This window comes from Henckelia pumila, chromosome 3 (genome assembly GCF_033568475.1).
Source record: "Henckelia pumila isolate YLH828 chromosome 3, ASM3356847v2, whole genome shotgun sequence".
NCBI lineage: Eukaryota > Viridiplantae > Streptophyta > Magnoliopsida > Lamiales > Gesneriaceae > Henckelia > Henckelia pumila.
In genome coordinates this window covers 190,947,949-190,960,868 of record NC_133122.1, presented here as the reverse complement: position 1 = coordinate 190,960,868, position 12,920 = coordinate 190,947,949, and the positions used below count along the sequence as shown (strand labels likewise).

Genomic DNA, 12,920 nt, shown 5'->3' with positions numbered 1-12,920 from the left:
TGCTCAACTAGATGCAAAAATTGATACTATGCAAGCCTGCCTTGGCACTCAACTCACTGAGATCATCCTTCGACTCAACCAAGGTGATGCCAAAAAGGGAGAAGAAGAGCAACGAAGAGCAGCAGAGGCAAGAAGACGTGAAGAAGAATCCAGAAGAAAGGAAGAAGCCGACAGAAGAAGAAGAGAAGGCGATAGGTCAGGAGGAGCCAGTTGGTTCAAAAGATGAACAACTTGTCTCTTCTTTACTTATCGCAGTTGTATCTCATTTTGTTTTTCTTCAGTAGGTGTAATAAGAATGCTTATTGTAATTAATGAAATTCATTCTCTCAATGAAGTTCATTTTAATGCTTTCATATTGTTTTCGGAGCACTTAAGTTTTGTCATCACCAAAAAGGGGGAAATTGTTGAATCCGACATTTTGGTGATAACAAACAACAACTCATTGTATAGGAATGTGCTGCCAATCTTTTGTATTTCAGGAATCTACTACAACTCCTACCGCAACCGTCTAAACCCTTCAAGTTATCTACCGGAAGCTTGTCAACCGCCTTTGTCTCTCGACCGGTTGCAGTCACAAGACTATCGACTGGTTATTCAAACCAGCAGAGGATAAATCTATCTACCGGTAGAAAGTCAACTGCTTATCAAGATATCTCAAGACAAATACTTGAGACAAGACGTTCATTGCAAGATCTTTTATCAAAAGCAGAACCGGCGTATCAGAAGATCTGTTGACTCTTGCATCGAGACAACAGGTTGCACTAAAATGGCAAAAACGCAGAATGGCTACAGATAAAGCATTCGACCGTTTATATCAGTTTTGGACCCTGGAAGTTGTCTGCATTTAAAGAAGTGTACGAACTTCATGCAGAATCATCAATGCATTTATGAAGCATTAAATGTGCATTCAATGCAGCATCAGAACGTTCAAAATAAAGACGTTGATGATTGACCTATATAAAGGGAAGATTGCTCAAGAAGTGACAAGAAAACAAGCAACACGAAAAATCTCAATCAACTCAATCACTTGAATACTATCAGAAGTCCTCATCTGATATACTGTAGCAATACTTGAGCACACTTACAAGATCATTCACTTGCTGCTCAAATAAACCCTCGCCTACAGTTTATATATCTGATCTTCAAGGATCATCCTAGGGTTTCCAAGCATCTCGACCGCTCTGCAGTTTGAGAAGCTCAACCGGACTGTATTCATTATTGAAGAGAATTGAAGCTACTCTGAAAGCTTCCACCAGTCTGATAAGAACTGAGAATCTTATCTGTGTAAATCTAGGAGTTTCGGATTAGGCATTGGATAAGTCCTAAGTCTGAAGTGGGTGTATTGCAAGACGTTGTAATAACCAAAGTCTTCTAGTGAATTCCTTCCTAAGTGGAAGAAGGGGAGACGTAGAAGGATTAAGCCTTCGAACTTCCATAAATCGTGCCTTAGTCTTTACTTTATATTTATCTTATATATTGCTCATACATCGTGTTATAACTTGCTTTTGCATCACTAAAACCTCTGAACTATTTCCGCACTATTTAAGTTGTTCAAACCGTTTTAGAAGTTGAGAAAACAGATTAAGTGAACTAAACTTCACTTGATCATTTTGAAAAGAAAGAAAATAAGTTTCAGAGTGTATTCACCCCCCCTCTACCCTCTGAACCGATCCCAACACATTGAATTATTTATTTTTTATATTCTAAAATTTACTAATTTATATTCCAAAATTGTATTAATATTCATTATTTTGAATAACTCCTCACACTTAATAAATAAAATAAAATAGTAAGAGATAAATAAATATATATATATATATGTATATATATATATGTTGATAAATTTCGAATCTAATTTCTAACTTTACTTAGCTCAATCTAATTGGCCCAAATGAGATTTCTCACTTCTCACTCATAAATCAAATTAGATCGGCCCATTCTTTAGTTTAAACCTTAAAAATTTCTAGAACACCATCCTTTCAAGTGGACGCTGTAGCAATCAACGCCTCTCTCTACATTTGGTTCCCTGCTCCGGCAATCACGTGGTACTTGCATCATCTTCTTTGCATTATGTAATATAAAATAGATATATGCGTCCGGGTAATTAAGATCTGGATTTCACCGTCTTTATTGATTTTATTCATATTTTGATTGTAGCAAAATATGGATGGTTTGACTTTAACCGCTTCAAAAAGAAATAGAAGAAGAAAAGCATCAACAAGAAGAGTTGTGGCCATTCGGTGTCTTTTCTCATACTCCATTAGAGCCACCACAGGTGTTTTCGTTTTGTTCACTTTCAGATTTTATTTAGTGGTTTATTTTATTTCCTTTAAATTTAAATTTAATTAATTCTGAAACGATGAGAAACCAAGCAATTTTGAATCGGTGAGAAATAAAGTGAAACTGAGCAATTGTGAAACGGTGATAACTAATCAGAAATACCAAACTAATTAATGTTAATTTCTTCAAAATAAGATAAAATCGAAAAACAACCATTATATATAACAGATAGAAGATAGATAATTTATCTCCTTTTTAAATATAACAGATAAACCAAATTTATTCCCAGTTTCTCTCTGAAGAAAAAAAAAGGTCTGGTGGTTTTCTTTTAATAACGGAAATGGATAATTTTGTTATTTTTTCTATCAATTCACTTCAAACCAACCAGAAAAATGTAAGAATTAAAGTACTGGTTCTTAGACAAGGAAATCAAACTTCCACAATGCAAAGTTCAACAACCATTCGAAAGATGATATTCATGGATGATGAAGTAAGTTGAAAAGTTTAATTTTAATTTAATTGTTCCAATTTTTTTTTTCGGTAAAAACAATTGTTTCTTTATACCTATCGATTTGGTCAATCACATTTTATAAATTCTGATGATTTGAATAATTCAAATATAAACTTTTTTTCCTTTTAAATCGAGAGAGGCAGACAACATTTAAAAATTTCCACTAAATTGTTTAAATGAACGTGACACCTCTGTAGCACAACCAACATCTTTATAAATATTCTTTATATGAAAAAGTGTTATTATATTTATGCAAAAGTTTACGCAAAAGTGTTCTGAAAAATATAATATTCTGCCTATTTTCTAATAACTCAAACTATTGAATTTGTGTGTTTTCTGTTTCAAGGGTACAATGATTCATGGTATAATGTTTGAAAACATTATACAAATATTTGAAGATCAGATGAAGGTCGGCAAGACTTATATCATCGAGAACCCAATTGTCCAACCCATACAAACAAAGTATCTGAATGTGAATAAAAGAATTGAATTGCGGTTGCATAGAGGAACAATCGTAAACGAGGCACAACCACAGTTGATATGTGACAGCTTAAACTTTGACTTCAAAGAATTTGCTTATATAAAAGCAAATTCAGCCACTGATCATGCACATGGTAAATGTCATTATAGCTGTTGTTTTAAATTTATGAGAAAATGATTACTTTGTTTAAAGTCTATCCCGTTTTGTGCAGATGTTATTGGAATTTTGATAAAAGTTCGACAACTCATCCGTTATACAAAACAAGACAAGATCACTTTTTGTTACAGAAGGAAAATAATTTTGATGAACTCAATGTAAGTTCATTGACCATAATCACCTTATTCAACAATTATTTATAAGTATTTTTTCTTGCAGGCTCCAAATTATCACAATAAACTTATGGGATGATCTGGCACTAAATGAATGACAACTTCTGGAAGAAAATCGTACTCAGAACTCAATCGTGGCCTTCTGTAATCTTAAAATGAGTATATATAATGGTATCGTCATTAAAATATTTAACATTTACTTTTGTTATGTTCACGAATAATTTAGACATCCTTTAATTAATTATACATCCTTTAATTAATTATACAGGATTTCATAAGTTGCAATCAACATTTACAACTGGAATGCTACAGAACCCAAAATGCAACGAAGTAGAAAGAATAAACTTATGGTACAAAATAAATCCTTGTTCTTTTTTTTACAAAAAGTTATTTTCTGCTACTAATGAATTTTTTTTGGCATAGGTTGGAAATTATTGTAGGAAAACAAGATTTAAATGTACTATAGGCAGAACACAGAATCAAAGAATGCGAGGAAACCAAACTAAAGTATTTGGTTGATAAGGATGCTTTTTTGAAACAGGTACAAACAATATTAAAGCTTGATATATAGTTTTCAAAAGGGATTTCCATAAGAAAACAGTCCGCAAATGCTGACAGTTTTATTATCTTAAACAGGACATGTATTACTGCTTTAAGGCAATTATATGTGAGATTGAAAATAAGTCAAAACCATGGTATGAAGCATGTGCCAATTGTCTAAAAGCAGTCACTAAAACAACAAATGAAATTAGTTGTGCAAATTGCATAAACCAAACTGTTCAAGTCATTCAAAGGTAAAACCATACACTCATATGTTATATTGATGTTGAAAATTATCTGTCAATACTTTGATACCATGACAATCTCTATAGGTATCATTTAACAATGACGGTGCAAGATAATGACACATCAGCAAGACTTACATTATTTGAAGATGTGGCTTCAAATTTTATTGGATGTTCTGTTAAGGAATACATGGAATTACTTGATAAGGTATACATGATTGTAACCGTAACTGTAAATTTTAAAGTTCTAAATTTATTGCTTACTGAACTGCCAATTGAATTTATTTACTAATCTATTCATTGAAATTATGTATTAACAGGAATCAAATGAAACAAAATTTCTCATTGCTCTTGACAACACAATCAAGGGACAACATGTGTTCCTTTTCAAGATGGATCAAAGAATTTACAAACAAAAAAATACACTGTTTATTGTAGTGGAAGCCTTCAAAAGCCACAGCCAGAAATCAACACAAAAATATCTGAAACCCAAGAGGTGCTAACCAGTTGCCGGAATCACAAAAGGAAAAAAAAGAGAGAATCATTGAAAATTAGAGATAAACAAGATGATGTGAAGGAATCAAAACTAATGACAGATGAAACAATTGAAATTAAAGATGACGAAAACATTGCTGCATTTACTCAAAGAAGAAGACGGATGTTGAATCAAAGGAAGGATGCTGGAGTTGAAGTGAATAGCATGAAAAAGGGAAATTATTGATTACTTATATTTTATGGCATGAGTAGTATTAATATTTGAAAAATCTTCTCCAAATAAAACTGTTATTATTATTATATATAAATGAATGATTATTTAGAAATATATTTCTGACATTAGTGTGTATTCTATGAATTTTTTTTTCCAATAAAACTTGTTTATTTTCGTCGCATTACTATCATATATATTTCACGTGCAACGCACGTACCCTTTTCCTAGTAAGAGTAAATACGTGGGTACTTAGATGAGAAATCAGACACAACTAAAACCCACTATATTTACATAAAGCTGAAGCACATACATACATTCGAACACAAGCTCTACTAATAAATATATACGGAAAGAAACGAGAGACCTTTCTGGTATGCCCGTGACTCATCTTCTAGCGAACTGTTCGAATTTGATGGACTTGTTTTTCTGGCCAAATTTTACCAAATACTGCTTCACATATCTTTTGTTGATCTCAAACACGAAACTCATTCCCTTAATCTGCGCAGCACATATTTCAAAAAGTCAAGCACAATCCACAACTCATAAAATAATTGTCACCACCCCATCATATATTTTGGTGCCATATATTTCATACACTCAAACTGATGACATTGGTTACTGTTGGACCGTTGGTTGATGGTTATATATCTCGTATAGTTGAGCTAATGACATTGGTTAGCATTGTATAATACAATGCAAAAAATGAAGTGCTGTCAAATGAATTTAAAATGAAGATTTGTCAACTGATTTTTTTATGTATGCTACGTTTTGAGATGATATGCATATCTCCTGCGCATAAACTAGAAAAGGTCCACACATTTCAAATCCAGTGAATGACTGCATTAACAAGGTATGATTATATATTAAGAAATTTGAAAAATTGAAATTGATGTTTCTCAAAGAAGAGTAGAAGATTATATCTTTGGTGAAGAGATATTTTGCTAAGTTCATTGAGAAAAATATACCACTAGATGGCTCACAAAGAAGGTTCTATCAGTTGGTGAAAAACTAAGTCACTAAATTCACATTTACTGCGTCCACAGCAGGGGATGAGAGGATAGCTGCTTTTGTAGGGATAGGCTGTGGAATTAGGCCATATACCCAGTTCATATGATGATTTAAACTCTAAAACAATCAGGTTAATTCAGTGGAAGGCAACTGGTAAATTCCAACTTACATGACAGTTTGATCGAGTATAAAAACAACATACAGGCGACGTATAGTTTGTTTTTCCTAGTATGACGCATACACAAATTTAACATGGAGGCTAACATTAATTTATACAACAATTGAGAAAAACAGTGACGACGCCAAGAGAACCCATAGATTCCTTTTTTCACTCTAGCTTTTGTATTTAGATGCAGCAAAGAGGACAAAGAAAATGAGTGAGTTTCTTCATGAATCATATGCACCAGACATAAATGACCACTGAAAATTTTCAAATACTCCTGAAATAGGTTATGAGTGGGGTAATGACTAATGAAGTTGATCTCATGGTGAAATCCCATATTGAGAACGAAAACAAATTGATACAATCTCTAGTATGCAAGAATAATACCTCAATTAAACAACTGGAACTAAGGCTCAGAAGTTGTCCAGTTTCTATTGTCATGCCATTAACAGACACTGAACTCTTGCCAAGGTTTTTCAGAAAGAAAGATCCATCAGCTTCCATCTTAATAATCGCCTAAGAAAAACAAATAGAATTGACATAAAAGATTTTGTTATCTAAAATATGCGCCAAATGAATCATCATTGTTCATACTGGATTTTTATCAATCTCCAACATCTTCAGGAAAAAACATGCATTTGGAACATATGGCCGAGTAATTGGAGATTATAGAACCAATCCATGTTTAGAGTTGACTTTCCATTCTTATACCAGTACAAGATTGGTTTCACGGTGAAAAAAGGAATAGGACGGCAGGAGCAATTGATGAATTTGCAAGCAAAAACTATGAAGTAAAAGAAGAATATTCTAAAACAGTTTTTATTAATTACAATGAAATTTGAGATTTAATTACGATGTTATTCTAAGTTGAAACTTCAATAAATATATATTTATTTTTTCCGACATTGTTAGCAATTTTTTATATAATACTCTCATAGTCGATGTAGTTATTAAAAGTACATTTTTTTTAAAAAAAAATCATGCAATAAATTACAAAGGTAGAACAAAGACTGTAGGTCCGAAACCGGTCTGGTTCACCCCTGAACCAGACCAGTAATACCAAACCAAGCATCCGGTTCAAATTGGTTCCAAGGTTTAAACTTGGAACCAAAACTGGTTATGAACAACGCAGTTCCAGAACCAGAACCATGGAAGCCTTAAGCGTCCCTAAGTATAATTCACAAGGAATGTTCTCAGATTCATCATCGGTTGCATAGTCCTAAAGAGGTTAAAAAAAGAAAACATTAGCACACCTGCCGCCTAGATATTTTATTAGCTCGCCCTTCTTTCCTCAGGTCGATATCAACATCAGCATCCTCTGTCGATCTTCCAAGCACAACCTATATTCATTAAGCATTCATCCAGAAAAATTAAAAAATGCCTAAATTAACAATTAACCAAACTAATCAATATGATGGCATTAAAGGACACAAAATGATGGAAAAAATACAGTGCCCTGTATTAAATTAAGGTCAGCTCATAGGACAAAAAAAAGGGTTTAACTAGACATTACCCAAGCACCAATGAAATCATGATCCATAAAACAACACTAGTTTATATATGGACCATAATTAAACAATGAAGCAATGGAAATCAAGTGCCTCCCAGGAAAACAAGTGAACGAAAACAAAGAAATCAAATAAGAAAATCATTTCTTTGTCTTATTTCCTACAGGTCAGGATAAAGAACCTCAGGCTTCCTGATAAAATGCCTCAGATGACGGCCATATAAGACAGCAAGAGCTCCTTGAGACATCATTACTCTTTGCAAAGAGGAACGAGCACCTTGTTCCAACCTAACGATTGTCCTCTTAGTATCATCACACATATAACTTGTAGCTGGGATTTAAGATAACAAGATAACAAAATGAGTCAGTCGTTACCAAGCACCATAATGGCCCTAAAAATGAAACTCTTCGATTGAATTAATGCATGCAACCATTCACGGAAAACTTCATTTATAGACAAGCATGACTCACGATGCTGAAAATACAGTACAAAATGTGGTTTGACCCATATTACTCTGTAAATGCATAAATGCGATAAAACATGAGTCTACTTTTAACAAAAGACGGTGCAAGGAAATTAATATAAAAAGTTATATGCTATTTATGAATGTCATACAGAGAATACTTTTGATTTGGGATGAAAATAACCTAACATTACATGAAGAAAATGAACATGTTAAAACGATAAAGGTATGAGTTCACACTCAAATTATGAAGTGAAAGTCTTCGGTATTGGAGGTTGATATTTGCAATATGATAATGATGGTGTCTGGGCTCATATAAGACAGTTTGAATGCATTACAACTGACTGAGCACAGCATATATTACCTTGCTTAGTAACACCGGAGTCTGGCTCATATGGATCTAAGTCCATCTCAAGTATCTGTAAGCATAGGGTACAAGATCAAACTCAAGGAAAAATAGTTTTGCTGGGCCAACACTTAATTTAAAACCAACAATGTCAAGATGCTATACCATAGCTTCTATGTCAGAAAAGTAAGGCACTTCAGCATCAACCAGTGATTCTTCCTGATCTGACCCCGAGGAATTATCAACTGATTCAGGAAATGCCACCGTTGATGGGCTGTCTCTCACCTGTTCGCAATGAATACACTAAGTAAGATATAGATGCTAAAGCAATCACATCCTCCAGGAAGCAAGATACATACTTAAAAGCTAAGGGAAAGCAAAGTACCCTCACAGCTACTCCAGAAACTTCTTTCTCAGTCAACCTATTGCTAGGTGTATTTGAAATTGTGTGCGTCAATCCACCTTTACTGGGATCTCCATTGGCCTTGTAGGCAAACCCAGGAAGTAAGGTGTTGGTTCTAGAATCAGCCATTTGAGTTTTCGCGGAGAAGCCAACAAGTTGGTTAGTGGAATGTGATTCTAGCGACCCGTGTATCCCAACCTTCTGAGGTCCTCCCAAAGCATTCATGCAATCATTTGATTTAGTCGGAAAATTAAAAACTTGTTCGTAATCCTTCCCGTGAGCAGCGGCAGATGCACCTATGGAACCCCTGAGGTCTGGTTGTGTTACAGAAGAACCAAATGATGTGGAAGGATGGATTAGCAAGAATATATCATCATTGCATGGAATTTCCGTATCCTCAGAGTTCAATGTGCAGAAGATCTGGCCATCACTGAGTTCAGTGATATCAGAAGACTTCGAGGGAACATTAACCACTGGGTGCGGAGTTACTTGTTCTTCTCCATGAGAAGAGGATGCAGTGGCTTCCAATACCATTGGACTTGCAGTTGGAGAAATCCTAAAAGTAGATTCTGAAACAATTACAGCCTCAATATTAACTACTGCAACATCATTGTCCTGATTGTCGATATGAGAATCTTGAATAACTGGTGTTATAGTATTAGAACAATGTTGATACTCGGAATTCATTTCCTCCACATCCATCAGGAGAATCTCACTCTCATTTGAAAGGTTCAAAAGTGAATCAGGGTCTGCAAATTCAACTGTGTTCGTAGCGGATCTATTTTCCAGACCATCTGCACTATCATGAAGCATATCATCAGAAACCTGATCCACATCTTGCAGGCACATGCCAGGCACAGGAGGAGCCGATATGTCTTGTACTCTCAAGTGACGTAAGTGAGGTTGTTCAGATGCAAATGCAATTTCTTGAAAAGAATAGTCATCTGATTTGGTGGTTTTAAATGGTAAGCCCTCAAATTCAATCGAAACATTTCGAGTATTTTCATTTCTTGAACAATGTTTGAGACTAAGAGAGCCATTTCTATTTTCGATATTTGCATTCAATATATTGTTTCCGGTACCTGGTAATGATGGAGAAACATTGTCATCAAATCCATAACGTCCGAGCATTCTGTTCGTGCAATTTTCTTCAATGGAATGTGGACATAGAGTTTGAGATACATTAGTTGTATCCGAAGCCGCAGCAATATCTCTTACCGATTCTGGAAAGGCATGCCGTAGAATATCCAGGTCTTCTTCCTGTAGCCGCAAATCATCTGAAATACTATCTCCAAGAATACAATTTTCACCCATAGAATTACCATCAAGTGTCACCCGCTTCTGAAATTCAGCACCATGCCCACTGAATTCAAGAGGATCAGGTTCGAATAAACCTAAATCAGAGTTACTGAAAAATTCGCTACGAAATTTTTTTCGCATGGCATAATACTTCCTTCGGATATTCTCCAATTTCCTCTTCTGCGAGATCTCTTTATTTCCTTTCAAGTTGTTCTCTGATCTAATAAACTTCGATGAAGGATTGAAGCCAGATATCTCAAGCCCAAACATGTGAACAGAAGATTGACCTGAAATATCTGGATCATAGAGAAGAGAATGCCATCTGTCACGCAGTTCTCGTAAAGTAAATCTGCGAGAAAATTGGACTGCACCTTTAGCGAGTGCTTCCAAGGATGCACCACCCTGACAAGAGACAGAAAGTATCAGAATTACTGCATTGCTAGAACAAAGGTCTAATAGTAATTGGCCAAGAGCGTGCTGCAACAGTTTATTATCAGTAGGGCAGAAAATTATAGGCTTAAGCACTGACATTCACAGTAATTTATTTTTCAGTATCTCTATCTACCCATTCATTTCGTTTTATTGTCATTGATAAATCAGAAAAGTATAAGAAACAGTGAAACATCAATATGATAGACAAATATGAACTATGAGGTCATAGACAATGGGTTGGACAAGAGCAAATGCCAGAGTTTTGACAACTGGAGTTCATCAAGTAGTTGGGAGATTATTGTGACTAGTTTATAGGATTTTTCTTAGTTCCTACTAGTCGACGTGAGCTCCAAACAATTGGGATTATTGGCAAGCACCATGCAGGGCTGGCAAGGTTGGAAGTGTAACTAAGAGAATGAAACGTATTGGATTTAGCACGATGTCAGAATAAAAAGCCTGCAGGGAATCAGGAAAATAATGGTGCAAAAATTATCATCGTTGGACCAGAAAAATAGAAATTCAAGCATGGACATTCAAGTCAGCCATAAAGTAAATAGTAATAGCATTCTAGGCAATTTATTTTTCATCTTTCCATTCCTTTTCATTTTTTTCTGGTTGTTTTCAATGTTAGAAAATGCATAACAAAGGAGGTCATAGACCATTGACTGGACACAAAAGAATGCCAGAGCTTTGAGGAACACAAATGTTGTGAATAATTTATAGGATCAAACATGAGCTCAAGAAATTTGGGCTCCCATGAAATCACCAACTGGCTCGGCAAGCCAGAAGTCTGGCCAAGACAAAGAGAAGTATTAGATTTAGAATCAAGAGTGTAAGAGTTAATAAAAACCAAATTCTAACCAATGGTTGTCATTAGACCAAACTATACATATTCAAGCATTCCTAAACCAACTCTCAGATCATCTACGACACACTTGCATTCACAACAATATGTTTATGAGTCTTCATACTCTCTTTCCATCTAATTTTCTGATGATTTCAATAAAAGCATAAAAGATACCAATATGATTGAACTGTCAAAGGGGAGATTTCCGCAGAGTATTGAGAGTAAGAGTTAAGAGAATTTGTGTTAATTTATGAAGGGCAAGTACCAGACAGAGCTGGAAAGGTCTGAATTCTAACCTGAGGCTTGCAAATGAATCTAAGCCTGTTCTGCTACTAAATGACACTTTTTGCTGAAAAATGTCAACAAGATCATGATAGAGGTGTATACCGCGTATTATACACAAGAGGATATTTACATTCCCATAAGGTAATTGCACTCCTGATGTCATACTTGAGATAGACAATTCAAACCCTATTTAGCTTCAGAAGGTTGCTTGGAGTTTCTGTCGCTCTCCTTTTTTCTTAAACAATTCATCAAAAGCAGATCTTTAAAACTGATGACTTTAATTTCCCCAGGCCAAATCACAACAATAAGCAAACATCATCTACGATTGATATGTTTTTCTTAAATTTTCAAGTGACAAAACTGGCTGACATGAAAGAGATACTCCCTGCTCACCTCAAGGTTTAGTCCTCAACTAAAAAGACTGAACATAACATAAAATTTTAGATTTTATCATCCCTATCTTACTTTCGATATGTGCTACAAAAAAGAGAGAATCTTTGCATTTTTGTAAACATTATCTAGCACTGTGATTCTATTCCTGGCCATCGAAGATGCTAGGGAGGGGGAGAGGAGGAAATACAATATCGCAAAGAAGCACTCTCAAGATTCAATAATTAGACAACAAATATGCAGATGAATCGCGAGAAACAAAAAGCAACAAATCAAGCTGTAAAGCCACAAATATCAAATATTGACAACTTCACGCCAAAATCTTATGCTTTCGCAACATAATGTTGTATCAACAGCTACTAGATTCAATTGATTCAAGAAAAATTACCTGAGATTATGATTTTCCTTGCAAAAAACTTTTTTTTTTCCAAAAAAAAACTAAAAAAAAAAAAAAAAAAAAAAAAGGATGATACGAACCAGAGACATCGATGAGAGGGACGGGGACGAAAACCACCATAAATTACATTTACCTCAACTGCATTCTTCAACAAGAGATCATCTTCGGGAATCCACGGAACCACAATAGCAGGAGCTTTCGCCATCGAAATTAGCTGACCATAAAACCCTAATCACACAGAAAAGAGTTGCCTGCTCCCTATACCGTGGTATCTAATATCTATA

General features: G+C 34.8%; 1 protein-coding gene and 1 long non-coding RNA gene across 4 annotated transcripts; one reads left to right on the top strand and one right to left on the bottom strand.

Moving 5' to 3' along the window:
• Nucleotides 1-1,923: 1,923 nt before the first annotated feature.
• On the top strand, nt 1,924-5,095 carry LOC140891118 (uncharacterized). Of its 2 annotated transcripts, XR_012152437.1 has the most exons (10): nt 1,924-2,045; nt 2,158-2,275; nt 3,138-3,405; nt 3,484-3,586; nt 3,648-3,772; nt 3,870-3,951; nt 4,025-4,142; nt 4,238-4,395; nt 4,474-4,594; nt 4,707-5,095. It is a non-coding gene; the product is annotated as an uncharacterized lncRNA (long non-coding RNA). The 2 variants fall into 2 exon arrangements; XR_012152436.1 differs by having other exon boundaries at nt 3,484-3,772.
• Nucleotides 5,096-5,228: 133 nt separating this feature from the next.
• On the bottom strand, nt 5,229-12,920 carry LOC140891117 (uncharacterized). Of its 2 annotated transcripts, none has more exons than XM_073299428.1 (8): nt 12,770-12,920; nt 8,969-10,687; nt 8,749-8,868; nt 8,602-8,656; nt 7,956-8,104; nt 7,520-7,606; nt 6,654-6,782; nt 5,229-5,593 (listed from the first exon to the last, which is right to left on the bottom strand). In XM_073299428.1, the coding sequence occupies exons 1-8, from the start codon at nt 12,839-12,841 to the stop codon at nt 5,480-5,482; spliced, it is 2,445 nt and encodes an 814-aa protein (XP_073155529.1). In that variant the 5' UTR covers nt 12,842-12,920; the 3' UTR covers nt 5,229-5,479. The 2 variants fall into 2 exon arrangements, with proteins under 2 accessions (XP_073155529.1, XP_073155530.1); XM_073299429.1 differs by having other exon boundaries at nt 12,717-12,812.